The following is a 15,932-nucleotide window of genomic DNA, read 5'->3' as shown; positions in this document are numbered from 1 at the left end:
TGTGTCTGTCTGTGTGTGTGTCTGTCTGTGTGTGTGTGTGTGTGTGTGTGTGTGTGTGTATGTGTGTGTGTCTGTGTGTGTGTGTGTGTGTGTGTGTGTCTGTGTGTGTGTGTGTGTGTGTGTGTGTGTGTGTCTGTGTGTGTGTGTGTGTGTGTGTGTGTGTGTGTGTGTGTCTGTGTGTGTGTGTCTGTGTGTGTGTGTGTGTGTGTGTGTGTGTGTGTCTGTCTGTGTCTGTGTGTGTGTGTGTGTGTGTGTGTGTGTGTGTGTGTGTGTGTGTGTCTGTGTGTCTGTCTGTGTCTGTCTGTGTGTGTGTGTGTGTGTGTGTGTGTGTGTGTGTCTGTGTGTGTGTGTGTGTGTGTGTGTGTGTGTGTGTGTGTGTGTCTGTGTGTGTGTGTCTGTGTGTGTGTGTGTGTGTGTGTGTGTGTGTGTGTGTCTGTGTGTGTGCGCATGCGCGTTTTTTAAACCGATAATTGATAATTAAATAACAATAAATATTTGTAACTTAATTCATTTCAGAGTTGATGTTATTGCCTTTTGATTTAAATCTTGTGAAGTTAAGTATGTTAGAAATGTTTTATTTTATTAATGACTTTTTCACTTTACTTTACACACACTAGTCTGTGTGTGTGTGCATGTATATGTATATACACATTTATTTATATACATAATGTGTGTGTGTGTGTGTGTGTGTATATATGTGTGTGTGTATATATGTGTATGTGTGTGTGTGTATGGCTGTTTGTATGTATGTATGAAATGCAGAAACATTTCGGCCGATATATATATATATATAATTTAATTATTATTATTATAGATGTGCACCGATAATGATTGGCCAAATGTTTGTGCATGTTCTGAGTAAAGTTAGTTCTGTAATCAGCGGTGAATGTCGTCAGGTGTGTGTTTTCACACAGAGCCGTCGTTCACTGACAAGCTGCGCAAATCCACGCCGACAATGAACGTGTTTTTGTTTTTTCTTTCCCCGACTTCCCGCACAAATAACTAGCGTCACACGTACAGTATCAGGCCGTGGTGTAAATCTTTAGCCGTGCCTCCCTCCCCTGGTGCCTGCGAGCGCTGGCGTGATTTCACACGTTTGTGAAGGTCTCTCTAAACGCGGGAGGCCTGTGGTTTTTATATCAGAAGGACGCTCGGGTCTAGAGTGCTTCTCTCACCCACATGTCAAACGTATGTTTTATTCAGAGGTCTGATGCGCGCGCACACACACACACACGCGTTCACGTATGAATTAGTAATGCCGATAGCTTTCCGCCGGGACCCGACGGCACAAGAAGGAGCATTATATAGAGCAAAAGGCAGAGTCTAACGAGGCGTCCCTCTCCTGGTTTCACCCCTGCACTGATCTCTCCACCTCGGCGCAATGCAGCCATAGATTCACGCCGATTCCTACCGACTTCCCGGGCGCTCGTTGTTATTCGACTGACTCTCAGGGAAGCTCTTACAACCTGTTGGTTCTGGGTTGCATCACCTCACCTCCTCCGGTGTCGTCCTGAAGCGGGACTCCGGCTCCGGTTGCCGGAGTCTTATTGGATGCGGATATCTGGATCTCGGGCCAATGAGGGCCGGGGAAAACGCTGTCGTGTTCGGAGTCGCCGTTTGAAGCCGAGGCGGTGCGTGCGCGAGTTGAAAAGCGACAGAAAAAGGAGAGAGAGAGACAGACGGATAGGTAGACAGACATGATGCAACTAGGAGACATTGTTCTGCCTGTTGCTGGTTGAGCAGGTCGACCAATCGCTTTTGGCTTCGGCTAAACGATGGATTTGAGGGAATGTTTCGGTGCAGCTTGAAAATGCGTTGAATGAGTCATCATTCGGTTTAAGTTAAATGTGTTTGCCCGTGAAGGCGAGAGGAACCTGGAGGGTTTAAAGCAGAAACGCAAAGCTGGAGTTAAAGCACTTTTATTAATTATTCCATGCACATTTGTGTTATTTGAGCGATCCGAGCCTTTCCTTTAGAGGCAGGTGTGCTTTATGCTTAACTGTGGATATAACCTTGCATTAAAAGTCTGTTTAAGTGATAGACAGACTAGGCCTGTTGCAATAATCAATATATCGGCTTAGCGATCATTTTTGGTGATGCAATATTTTGCCTGTTATATTTACAAAAAAAATTATTATTTTTTTTGCATACATAGCTTCTTAAGGTTTTCGTTAAGCGCAAAAAAACCCCCAAAAACTAAATGATCTGCGATTTAATTTATTTGTAATAACATGTAACATGCATTTAGAAAATAGATGTGAAATATTTAAAATGATATGATTTATTAAAAAAAAAGTTCTGAATATCATAACAGTTTGTGTGTTCAGATTTAATTAATTTATCTAGGAATGCATTTTATTTATATATTATTAAATCACAAGATGGCACGTGTATTTATGATGTTTACATTTTATATACTCATTTCTTTTGCCCAATAATAAATTGCTGGCATTAATGTGATTGCATTAATTCTCGTACATTGATTTCTAGTAACTATCAGATTAGTTTGGATGATTATCCATTGAACCCAGCACAGGCGTAATTCACATGAATTGAAAACACAGTTTAATTACCTTCTGGTCGTTTCAAACCTGTTTGACTTTGTTCAGTCTTTAAAACACATTTTAAAGAAACCAAGCGACACTAGACAAAAACACTGAGACATTTCCCCCCAAAATCTTATTTAACGTTCTTTAATGACAAAAAGGCGATGGCTATTTTTTTTTTTAAAGGGATAGTTGCTTTAAATGCCCGTGGCGCAAGGCTTCAATGAAGCCAGATTGGAAAAACGCTGTCTGTCCTCCGTCTTTTTCTCCATAAGCCCTAAATGATCCGGAACGAATGGGTTCTGTGTAGAAATGTGGTGTATTTTTGTTCGACTGTGACCTCTGATTAACCCTCATGCAAATGAAGAGCTTTAAGAAGCACGGTCTAAAGCAGAGTCCAGTCTTCATCCGCAGTCGAGCTGCTTTCTGCGGTGTTTCTTCCGTAACTGAATAGTGAAGATGTCCGTGGAGTAGAGGACCTCACGTCCGTGTAGGGGTTTTGAACCGTAGGTCGTGCTCGCTGGAGCTGGTTTTTGGCACACGGGCCTGAGGGGGACCTGCAATTAAAACTAAACATTACAAACAAACACACAGAAGAAAGTTGACACGGAGTCTTATTTATAGAAATGCTTCTTGACGTATTGAGCACGATTTATCATTGCAGTTTATTCTAAAAAAAGGAAAAAAAGGGGTTTCATTATATTTCATCAGTCATTGTTTTATCTTGCTTTGGCTCTTAAACATTTCACAAACATTTCAGCTTGATGTAAATTTATTTATTTATACTCTCTCTGTTCAAAACTGTCTCTATTCAAGGCCCCCCCCCCATTACTACTACAATTGGTTGCAATTTGATTTCATTATTATTATTTTTTTATTTAATTTACATCTTTTCAATTTTTTTTTCTACTCTTAGGTGCTTCTTCAGAGAGTTGCATTGTTACATTTGGCATTTTGCAATTCAACTATACTATTTTATGTATTTTATATTTTATTTATACACATATATACATTTATATACGTGTGTGTGTATGTATATATATGTTGTATGTATATTATATATGTGTATATATATATATATATATATATATATATATATATATATATATATATATATATATATATATATATATATACATCTATATATATATATATATATATATATATACACATCTATATACACATCTATATATATATATATATATATATACACACATCTATATATATATATATATATATATACACATCTATATATATATATAATATATATATTATACTTTTTTTCTCTTCTTTTAAAACTACTTTTAGGTGTGTCTTTGCACTGGTGTTGCATTTGGCATTTTGCAATTCACCTATACTATTTTATGTATTTTTTTCAAATATATATAATACATTTTTTTTTCTTTTCAGACTGCTTTTAGGTGCGTCTTCGGAGTGGTGTTTTTATTTTCCACTTCCTCTGTTTAATAGCGTGTTGTTGTTTACTATTTCAACCGTTTGGCTGCATTTCACGACACAACTTTCGGCTTTGATTTGACAGATTAGGCTTATGTGCCGGGCAACGATGCTGATCATGTTCCTAATGAATGTACAGATGGACGTGTGTCCCGTCTCTCTCTGTACTGGATACACAGTACTTGGAGCACCTTTTGTTCCCGGGTCAGTGGCTGCTTGTGTGTCAGATGTCTGCTGACTCAGTAGGCAGTGTTATATGCAGGTGGCGCTGTGGTGTGTGTGTGTGTGTGTGTGTGTGTGTGTGTGTGTACATGTTAGCTCCATGAGCAATGCTGCCAGACGTTGAGCTGTCGTCCCATGATGCCTAACCAAACTACCCCCAGTGCGAACACATTTGTGTCACACCAGTTTACCGTCGCAGACACGCGTGCACGCTCAAACATGCCGGGATCAACACCGTATAGAGCTTGTGGAGGAGAGAGGCCTGTATTTAGCATAAAAGTATATGATCACTGCTCTCTCGTTTGATCCATTATGTGCATAAGAAAAGAGATTATTCCTGATGCAACAGCGTTGTGGGGCTATTTATTTATTCATTTGTTTAGTTTATATTTTAGTTTTTATTATTATTTATTTTACTTGCCTTTATTTTTATATTTGCCGATTTCTTTTTACTTGAACGTTCAAACGATTAATCATAATAAATCTAAAAAGTTTTTCTTTACATAAATATACACAGTAAACGTGCATATTATGTATATATAAATACACATGCAGTATATATTTAGAAAATATTTATTTAATTACATGTCTAACTTATATATAATATAAAATATATCAATATAAAGTATAAATTTAATTTATACTGTAAACTTGATTTTTTTTTTTTTTTTTCCAAAATGTGTACATGCATATATAGACTTTATATATACTTTTATTTAAATATAAATGTGCACATGCATGTTTATTTATAAATTTTATTTTGATGTGACACTCCACTTATATGACTTATATGCTAATATTCTATATTAAAACGTAATTTATCCTTAAAATGTTTTTTAATAGAATATAGAAATGGTCCATTAAGTTATTATTTAAATTATGAAACATCTGTTCAAAATGTCCTCCTTGTTCGTCCAAATAAGAACAAATCAAACCGGTTGAATGAGATGAGGGCGAGCAATAATTATTGGGTTAAACGGGTCTTTTTGAGTCTCTTCTGTCCACCGTTGACCCTCGCTTGACCCCCGCTTGACCCCCGCTTGACCCCCACGAGCGCTCGGTCTATAACACGCTCTGTTCCGTCCGCAGGCAAAGCAGGTAAATGCCGGGCCTGCTGAATGAAGGCGAGCAGAAGCACGTGGACATCAGAGGATCTGAATAACTCACGATGCCGTCGTCCACGCAGAAGGGAGGACTGAAAGACCCAGAGTCGGCCAACCTCTTCTTCAAAGATGACCCGGAAGAAGTCTTCTGCGACCTGCATGAGATCGGCCATGGGAGTTTCGGAGCAGTGTACTTCGTGAGTATGAACCCTTTTCGGCGCCAGCGCATCGTAAACCCTCGAGAGATATTAATAATGTGTTTATTATTATTTTGTAAAATAAATAAATAAATAAAGATATTTGCATCTCATTTTAACAAAGAAAGTCATGTTTTGATGGCTAAAAAATTAATAAGAAAATAGTACTATTGCTCTTTTAATCATTTAACCCAATGGTAGAGTACACTGCAGCACATTTCTATTATGAATAAACCCTGTTCTCGTTTTATTTAACACAAAAAGCATCACAAACCCCCCAAAAATGACAAAATCAGCACATATATGATTTCTGAAGGATCACGTGACGCCGAAGACTGGAGGAATGATGCTGAAAATTCAGCTTTGCTTCACAGGAATAAATTATATTTTAAAGTATATTAAAATGGAAAACCGTTATTGTAAGTTGCAATATATATATTTTTTTACTGTGTTTTTTACCAATTAGAAACAGCCTTGATGAGCATAATAAACTACTTCAAAAAACATCATTTTAAAATACACTGCCGTGTAAAGGTTTGAGATCAGTGAGATTTCCCTACTTTTAATGCCAGCTCTGTTGATAAATTCTATCATTTCGATCAACTCCTTGTAAATAGTGAATTATTTAAGAGTGGTGTTTTTCTCTTTCCGTGTTCTGTGGAGGACGTAAGGCGCACAGAGACGTCAGAGACCAGAATAGTTTTTAATACCTAAGCTCGATGAGGCTTCTTTCCTCTTCTTCTCTCCGTCACTCAGTTCTTAACTGGAGTTAAACTTGAAGCCCGTCCTTTGGTTTTGGAAACGGCGCCACAGTGCAGCGGTTCTGTCTAATACAAGACCTGCAGCCTCATGACAAGTTCTTGTGCATTTCTTAATCTCAGCACTAATAACATAAAGCCTTTGATTCTAAATCTGCTGTGAGACTGGAATCCGCTGAACAAATCTCTCTCTCTCTCTCTCTCTCTCTCTCTCTCTCTCTCTCTCTCTCTCTCTCTCTCTCTCTCTCTCTCTCTCTCTCTCTCTCTCTCTCTCTCTCTCTCTCTCTCTCTCTCTCTCTCTCTCTCTCTCTCTGTCTCTCTCTCTCTCTCTCTCTCTCTCTCTCTCTCTCTCTCTCTCTGTCTCTCTCTCTCTCTCTCTCTCTCTCTCTCTCTCTCTCTCTCTCTCTCTCTCTCTCTCTCTCTCTCTCTCTCTCTCTCTCTCTCTCTCTCTCTCTCTCTCTCTCTCTCTCTCTCTCTCTCTCTCTCTCTCTCTCTCTCTCTCTCTCTCTCTCTCTCTCTCTCTCTCTCTCTCTCTCTCTCTCTCTCTCTCTCTCTCTCTCTCTCTCTCTCTCTCTCTCTCTCTCTCTCTCTCTCTCTCTCTCTCTCTCTCTCTCTCTCTCTCTCTCTCTCTCTCTCTCTCTCTCTCTCTCTCTCTCTCTCTCTCTCTCTCTCTCTCTCTCTCTCTCTCTCTCTCTCTCTCTCTCTCTCTCTCTCTCTCTCTCTCTCTCTCTCTCTCTCTCTCTCTCTCTCTCTCTCTCTCTCTCTCTCTCTCTCTCTCTCTCTCTCTCTCTCTCTCTCTCTCTCTCTCTCTCTCTCTCTCTCTCTCTCTCTCTCTCTCTCTCTCTCTCTCTCTCTCTCTCTCTCTCTCTCTCTCTCTCTCTCTCTCTCTCTCTCTCTCTCTCTCTCTCTCTCTCTCTCTCTCTCTCTCTCTCTCTCTCTCTCTCTCTCTCTCTCTCTCTCTCTCTCTCTCTCTCTCTCTCTCTCTCTCTCTCTCTCTCTCTCTCTCTCTCTCTCTCTCTCTCTCTCTCTCTCTCTCTCTCTCTCTCTCTCTCTCTCTCTCTCTCTCTCTCTCTCTCTCTCTCTCTCTCTCTCTCTCTCTCTCTCTCTCTCTCTCTCTCTCTCTCTCTCTCTCTCTCTCTCTCTCTCTCTCTCTCTCTCTCTCTCTCTCTCTCTCTCTCTCTCTCTCTCTCTCTCTCTCTCTCTCTCTCTCTCTCTCTCTCTCTCTCTCTCTCTCTCTCTGCTGTCTCTCTCTCTCTCTCTCTCTCTCTCTCTCTCTCTCTCTCTCTCTCTCTCTGTCTCTCTCTCTCTCTCTGTCTCTCTCTCTCTCTCTCTCTCTCTCTCTCTCTCTCTCTCTCTCTCTCTCTCTCTCTCTCTCTCTCTCTCGCTCTCATATGGACTGCCCATCCAGATGTAGGGCTGGTCTCGAGGGGAAAGAATAACTAGGAGATGCTGCTTTTAAAGACAGATGTTGACTCTGTTTATATTCGAGGGCCAGCTGGCCCCGTGATGTCTGCCGAACACTCAATACAGTCATGACTTAATACAGTCCTATTGATGTTAAACCGGTGCTGCGTCGACAAAAAGTTCTTTTGAATATCATGGACTGTATATTTTTACACACACACACACACGTTTGTCTGTATGTATGTGTGTATGTGTGTGTATATATGTATATGTATATATATGTATATGTGTATATATATATATATATATATATATATATATATATATATATATATATATAATATATATATATATGTATATGATAAATATAATATATAGATATATATAATATATTTATGTATATATGTATGTGTGTGTGTTTGTAAAAAAATAAACACAGTACACACAAATGCATTTTCATTTTGTAAGTGATTAATCATGATTAGTGAAGTGGCAGCACCAATCAGAATTATTTCTGAAGAGTTATGTGCTTTTCTTTTTTTACTTTTCTTTCTTACATCTTGATTGTAATTATATTACTTTTTTTGCTGGTTTTACTGCGCTATGTCACTTTTAAGACGGACGATGCTAACCCCTAATATATATCACAATCGCAAAGGTTTATTGCGTTGCACTTAATAGTGTTCGCTCTCTGTTTGATTACATGTAATTTGCAACTAATTGCATGCTGTACATTTCTGGCATAGTAGCCTACGCCTAAATATAATGCCGAAACAACATAATTTGCTATGCAATTATTTTTAGCGCAAAAAACGCTGTACGAATAGACTTGAATAAGAAGAGACTATGTATGGGATCATACCAGTGTTCACAATATTGTGTTGTTTTTACAGTTTCAGTATTGGCTTAATTAGGATGATAATGCAAACTGATAATATTGAGGCTTGTTTTTTTCGTACACGTTGTATGAAGTACTAAAAAGCCTTCTGCTGAAGCCGAAAATAGTATAAATGCGTTGTTGTTGTTTTTTTCTTCCCCCACAGGCCCGAAACTCCTATTCCAATGAGGTGGTGGCCATTAAGAAGATGTCCTACAACGGCAAGCAGACCACTGAGGTGAGACGCAAACTCCTTTAGATGGAGCGTGTCGCTGTTTTGGTCTTCATATAAAGCGGTGCTGTATTCAGTTAAGCCATGCTTCTTCTAGTGTCCTTGAACGTATGCGGATGACAGAATCGAAGCGTTTGTTGATGTGCTTTAAGTGAATATCGTGTTTAAATAAAGAGGCTCTTCGGTCACTGGCGTCCGTAATATTGTGCACGCGTGTGTCTTTTGTGTTCAGAAATGGCAGGACATCATTAAAGAGGTGAAGTTTTTGGAACAGCTCCGACATCCGAACACCATCGAATACAAAGGCTGCTACCTGAAGGACAACACAGCATGGGTCAGGAAGTTTAACCAATATTAGTTATCATTTACTGTAGCATTTTATAGGGTTTCGAATGACAACAAATATTAGTATCTCTCACTGTTTTCTTTACTTATATTATTGCTATTTGCATAGCAATGTGTATTAATCGCATCCGAAATATTAGTTAGTGTATAGTGTATATGTTTATTATGAAAGCAAACGCATGCATGTATATATTTAAGGCAAATGTTATACATTTATATATATGCATGTAAATATTTTACATGCATTATACTGTATGTGTGTATTTATATTTACGTAATAATAAATATACACAGTGCATGTACTTTTATTTTGGATGCGATTTGATTTTCGGCACTAGTATAGATTATGTGCATTATTGTTATTAATTAGCGCTGTCAAATATGATTAATCACTATTGCATCCAAAATAAAAGTTTTATGTAAAGTATAAAAAGAGAGAGGGATATAATTGAGTAACAGGGAACAGCTACTTAATTTACATTGACTTTATCCCAGAATTCCCTGGGGAAGCCATGCATCCTTTTCACAGTGTTTTTTTTCCCTTCTTCTTCATTCAGCTCGTGATGGAGTATTGTCTGGGCTCTGCTTCAGACTTGTTAGAGGGTGAGTTCACACACTAAACACACTCTGGGGTACGCACACACACACACAGTAAGCACCGCATGCGTTCATGCACGGGGCACGGATTGTTAGAGCTGTCGTGTGTGTGTGTGTGTGTGTGTGTGTGTGTTTTTTAGTCAGCGCCGAAGGCCTTTATTAGCCGCATCTCAGACGCGTTGTGTTTTATTTCAGTGTCACTACCCGAGTGCCATTGCCTTCATGTTTTTGTTTCCTTCAGATGTCGTCATGGCAACGTGCACAGCTTTAACGATAGACCGTTGGTTTCAATTATCGCTCCATATGCGTGCGTAAAAGGGGGAATTTAGAAATCCCAGTTTAACACTGCCGTAATGTCGCCGTATGAGTAATTCGGTCCGCGTCTGTTTAATTCAAGGCCGTTTTCTCAGTACTCGTCTATGAGAAGATCAGGTACCTGACAGGTGTAGTGTCAGTTTGCTAAGCGTTCATCTTCTTTCTTAGCACCATTGATGCATTGTTTCTGCCATGAACATAGCTTAAGATGCTGGCACGCCATTAAAGAAATATATACTACTACTTTTTGGAGCACCTTTGTAACAACAATATCAAATATTGCATTGCTCTTCTGCGCGTGTTAAGACGTCTTTAAGCATGCTGCTTTTACTTGATTTGTTTCTTTTGGTCCAGTTCACAAGAAACCCCTCCAAGAGGTTGAAATCGCTGCCATTACCCACGGTGCCTTGCTAGGACTGGCTTATTTACATTCCCATAACATGATCCACAGGTGAGTCTCCGTTTACTGATGCTGTCAGCTTCCTCCGCCTGTGTGTAAATGACGAGATGAGTCTTTATCTGATAATCTGTTTATGAGGCAAACTGCTTTACAGCTTGGGTCTTATGTGCTTAAATGCTTACAATAGCTATTATTGTTTCTATATTGTGGCTATATATACTTTTTGCAGTCTGACTAGAATAATTGGGAATGGATTGCATTATTTAGTGCATACTATTCAGGTTTTAAGTGATTAAAGCACTAATCTATGACAAATCTGCATATGTCCTCAGTTTATTCAGCACTCTTTAACTGCTTTACAGCATACGTGTTGAGTTCTTATCTGTGTTTTATTAGCTTCCAGTGATACAGTGCTATTTATAATTTTGTTTAAAATTCCTCCGTCATATCTCAGACTTTAATGGGACTATGCCAGTAATAAGTACCTTTTTGTCTGTTTATAAACATTATTGTGGGTATGCGCTGCTTTTAATGCCATTTATGCAACATTTTTATTCGACAAGTTTACTGAGGAATGTTTAATAATCATACATATTAATAATACAGAAATGTGAAATTTTGTGAAGTGCTAGATATTTTGATGTCGGTTGGTTGTTCATCATTACCATTGTGTTACTACTAATTGTTTATTTTATAATACATTGAGCTTGTTATAAAAATAGCTGTAGGTGGAAAAAAATAAACAAATATATAATATTATACATTTTATTTATTTTTTTGCTCTTCCGACATTGGTCTGGAAGCCTACTTTGAATATCTTTATTATAATTTATTTTTAATTTAATTTTTATTTAGAATATAATTTTAGCATCTCGTATGAAACCGCAGGAGGTCTATATACTGTTTGTGTTTGAGCATGCTTTATTTAACTGCTTTACAGCATGCAAATCTTGTTTTTTTTATTGGTTTCCAGTTACCAAATGCTGTTTATGCTTTCATTTCTGTCTACAAAGTTAATGAATTTTAATTAAATATTTGTTTGATCTTAAATCACCCTTTCATTGTATACCGGTAACACGAGGCCTCGGTGGGTCTATAACTCTCTCTGTGTCTGTGTAGAGACGTGAAGGCTGGTAATATCCTGCTGACAGAGCCTGGTCAGGTCAAACTGGCTGATTTTGGCTCCGCTTCCATCGCCTCTCCTGCCAACTCCTTTGTGGGAACCCCATACTGGTCGGTATCACAGACGCTGACGTTCAGGAGGAGGATGCACGCTGATGCTCCAGGGTTAATTAGACAGTTGTGTGTGTGTGTTTCTACCACAGGATGGCTCCAGAAGTGATTTTAGCTATGGATGAGGGTCAGTATGAGGGGAAGGTGGACATCTGGTCTCTGGGGATCACTTGCATAGAGCTGGGTGAGTGTCTTAAAGTTTTTGGATTTAATCCCGCTGAGCTGTACCGCGAAAAAACAATCAATGGAAATAAAGAACCTTTTATTTATTTATTATAAGTGCACGAGACAGACTGGTGTTTAGTCTAAATATTGACATGCTATGCTGCTGATTAGCATACGCGTGTCTATTTATTCGCAATCTATGCAATATGTCGCACATTTGATGATGTCTTACACCTCTGCTGTTTTCCAGCTGAACGCAAGCCTCCTCTCTTCAACATGAACGCTATGAGTGCCTTATACCACATCGCCCAAAACGACTCTCCCACCTTACAGTCCAATGAGTGGTGAGTGTCCTTCCACACGGTCACAAAACACAAGCTGACTCACTCGTATAGAGAGATGTACATATACTCCTACTCGTCAAACACACACACATATGTATATATATACTCTCTCAACCACACACTTTAACTCTTATGCAGTAACCCTGACCCCAACGCTCAGTTCTTGTTTCATTATTGCACAAGCGTGCTTTCAGTGCCCCTCAACTTTCTGACCCGCAGCAAAATGAAAGGTGCTGGTCTTTCAAGCGGTTGCCTTTCGTCGATAGATCTGGAGACCGAAAGGCTGTCTGAATGAGCCAGAATATTGCTGAGGGTGTAAAAGTTGCTTTGGTGACCCACTTTTGTTTCACACTTTTTATGTGGAGGAGATTTATGTTTGGTTTTTTCCGCCACCACCTAAAGGCTCGTACATTGGCCATATGGACAAAAGTATTGGAACCCCCTTCTGTGGAACACAAAAAGGCACCTCCAAAGATGAAAACATAAGTTAAAAATGGATTTCCGTCTCGGTTCTGGAAGTGTCTAAAATGACTGCACCCACATGTACGAGACATTGGTGTTTAGTGATGAGTTTTTGGCTCGAGGACTGCATTTAAAGCCACATCAGAGGTGTCCGGCTGGGATGAGGATTTCCACACAGAAAAGGGCTCTGTCCAAACTGTTGCTTTAAAATCAAAAGCGCACGATTCCCTAGAATATCATTATATGCTTTAACATTCAGATTTGTACTCGTGGATATCACTAAAGTATTTAAACCTGTTCACTGGAAGGGGGTGACCCAGTCATTCTGCCAATATAGTGTATATTATTTCAATTAAAATGTAATTTATTTTTGTGATGCAAAGGTGAATTTTTTAGCGCCATTATTACAGCCTTCTTCATAATATTACAAGAAATACATGCATGGCATGTGTTCTCTCTATATAGATTTATATTTAGAGGAATGCTTTAAATAGAAGTTCAGAAGATGAGCAGTTATTTCATGTTGTTATATTTGTCATTTATCAATATAATGCATCCTTGTTTACTAAAATGATATGTAGGTGGTGTATAAGAATGGTTTGTTCATTTTAAAAACTCTTGGTATTTTATTGAAACATTCAAGCATTCAGATATTTGCCTTTTTTGCCTCCTGATTTAACTTCATAATGTAAGAAACACGCAGACGGCTGCACTGAGCGCAACGAAAAGTTTTTATCCACTTTAAACTTTTTTAAATATTTTGGCACGTCCACCTTTTGCTCGTCTCTCCGGCATCGTGTCGGTGTGTTTCCCCCCCGAGAGCATCAATACCGTAACCGTCGTTTTGTGTTTTGCGAAGGTCGGATGCATTCCGGAGTTTCGTTGACTACTGCCTACTAAAAATTCCTCAGGACAGACCCTCCTCGGCAGAACTCCTGCGGGTGAGTAACGGCACGCACACAATGCTCACATATGCAGGGTTATGTCACTCATAAGCATTGCTCATCGCCGATCGAGCACGACTTCTGAGTGCCCACGCACTACCGTTAATTCATTCCCGCTCTGAGTCACGTTCTCAAACGCACTTTGTAAACACGCTTGCCGGGGGAAGGTGAAATACTAAACCTAAACGTAACAAACCACGTGTGAGTAATGTAAATTTATGCAGCTTAATCTCTTTTAATAGCATACGGTCCGTTCTACGTTACAGCTGATAATGGCAAAGAACCGCAGAATTACTCAGAAAGAGACCGTCTGAGATATAAAGCGGTCAGCCAGAGCTTTAGCTCATGAGAGGTTTTATCTTAAATGTATGCACTCTCGATAATAGCCTCAGCGGTCTTCAAGAGCGTTTGCTTGAAAAGCGACACGGGCCTAATTACTTGAGTTGCATGTCAGGAACGCATCATATTCGTAAATCCTAAACACCTTTAACGGTGATGCATTGAAAGACGATAGGCTGACATTTGTGTAAGTTACAAAGAAATCAATAAAAATAAACGCTGTTCTTTCGAACTTTGTGATGGGCAAAGAATTCAGAAACAAAAATCATGGTTCGCGGTTTCCACAAAGATATATATCACGCGACGCTGAAGACTGGAGGAATGATGCTGAAAATGCAGCTTTGCAACCAAAGTAATACATTTCATAAAATAAAAATAAAATGTAAAAAAGCTTGTTTTATAACAATTTTAAATTGCTATAATATTTGACAGTATTGCAGCTTTACTGTGTTTTATCTAGTGCTTTTTTTTTTAAATGGTTATTCATGATGAATTCCATTCAAAAAAAAAAAAAAAAAAAAGTTTTTGTTTGATTAGAAATGGCGAGTTTGGTGTATATTTTTAATTAAAAAAAAAAAAAAAAAAAAAAAAATATATATATATATATATATATATATATATATATATATATATATATATATATATGAATGAATGAATGAATGAATGAATACACACACACAGTATATATCTGGAAAATATTAAAGTCTATATTTATGTTCATAATTTATATTACAAATATGTACGTGAGTGTGTGTGTTTTATATACATAATAAATATACACACACATTAAACAAACAATTTTTTATTTTAGTTGCGATTGAATCATTTGACAGCACGGTCAAGTTGCAGTTTCAGTATATAGCAGACATTAGTGGCTATTCGGTTTTTTGGGGTTTTTTTCTCCTTTCAGGTCATCTTGAGTTTGTTTAACTAGTGGTATGTTTGTAGCGCAGGAAGCTCTGCTGTCCACTTGATTACAGAGTAACTGTCAGAGTAACGTATGCCCACGCGTCCCCAAACCCCAGTTCATCACGCGCGGCGCGTAAAAACGTCAATAACTGCCCTTTTACAGAGATAAAGACGCCCCTGTGCGGTTGGTGAGTTCACTTCCTCTTTGCCATATCAGTACTTCCTGCTCTCATGACAGCGGGTTCCTTGCTCATCCATCCCTGCTGACTCACACACACACACACACACACACACACACACGTTTTCGAATGCACAGCCAAGCGCTCAACCCACAGAGCATGTCATTCTGCAGTTTTTTTTTTTTGTTTAATTTGCTGCGCCAACTACATCCTTGGAGGGTTAATAAAAGCAGGAGGAATTTTCGATTGTGCGCGTCTAACGCAACTAATATAACCATGACTCTCTCTGAAGCGAATCACTGGGGCTGTAGGTGGACATATTGCTGCTCGGTGACTAATGGTTGTGATATCGTGCTGTGGTGGGAGGCTTATGGATTTAAATGGTTACCAAAATAAATGCGGGATAGAATATAGCGGTACAGTTGGGATATAGGTAATTGTGGGCTGCGGGGAAGCTCTGGATACGTGATCATTAAGGGATGGTGTGACCTGTGTGATTGGTTTGTTTGTTTGTTTGTGCGCCGTGTGGCTCTGTTTGTGTGGGTGCGTGTTACAGGTTACGCTTGATCTCGTTGGTGGACGCAGGTAATCCTATTTAGCCACGAGAGCTTAGCGTTGAAGCCAGACACGCACTTCAGATGGGATACGGGGGTCTTTTTCACGGACGCCGAGAGCACAAAACAACACAAACAAAACAAAATAAATAATCTACGTAATATGCATGCATGCCATCTAGGAAATGTTTACCGAGTTTAGCTGTTGATAGAGAGGCGGTGGAAATAAAAGCAGAACGGCAAGTAAAAGTCACAGTGACTTATTTAGTCTCTGTACATGCTGCAAAAGATACCCGAAGAACACGTAACACTGTAAACATTTGAACATATTCATTAAATACTTAAAGCATCA

General features: G+C 38.9%; 1 protein-coding gene across 1 annotated transcript in view; it reads left to right on the top strand.

The window, feature by feature from the left end:
• The window catches only part of taok3a (TAO kinase 3a), a 71,310-nt gene that overhangs the window by 36,484 nt on the left and 18,894 nt on the right, over positions 1-15,932 (top strand). The window contains 9 exon segments of the mRNA XM_043238403.1: positions 5,313-5,523; positions 8,729-8,800; positions 9,027-9,128; positions 9,697-9,742; positions 10,406-10,502; positions 11,571-11,684; positions 11,777-11,868; positions 12,100-12,193; positions 13,515-13,596. Of these exon segments, the coding sequence (XP_043094338.1) occupies positions 5,392-5,523; positions 8,729-8,800; positions 9,027-9,128; positions 9,697-9,742; positions 10,406-10,502; positions 11,571-11,684; positions 11,777-11,868; positions 12,100-12,193; positions 13,515-13,596 (831 nt within the window). The 5' untranslated portion in view covers positions 5,313-5,391.

This window comes from Puntigrus tetrazona, chromosome 5 (genome assembly GCF_018831695.1).
Source record: "Puntigrus tetrazona isolate hp1 chromosome 5, ASM1883169v1, whole genome shotgun sequence".
NCBI classification, from domain to species: Eukaryota; Metazoa; Chordata; class Actinopteri; order Cypriniformes; family Cyprinidae; genus Puntigrus; species Puntigrus tetrazona.
Note: the sequence above shows the minus strand (reverse complement) of the source record. Positions and strands in the feature narration are given on the sequence as shown.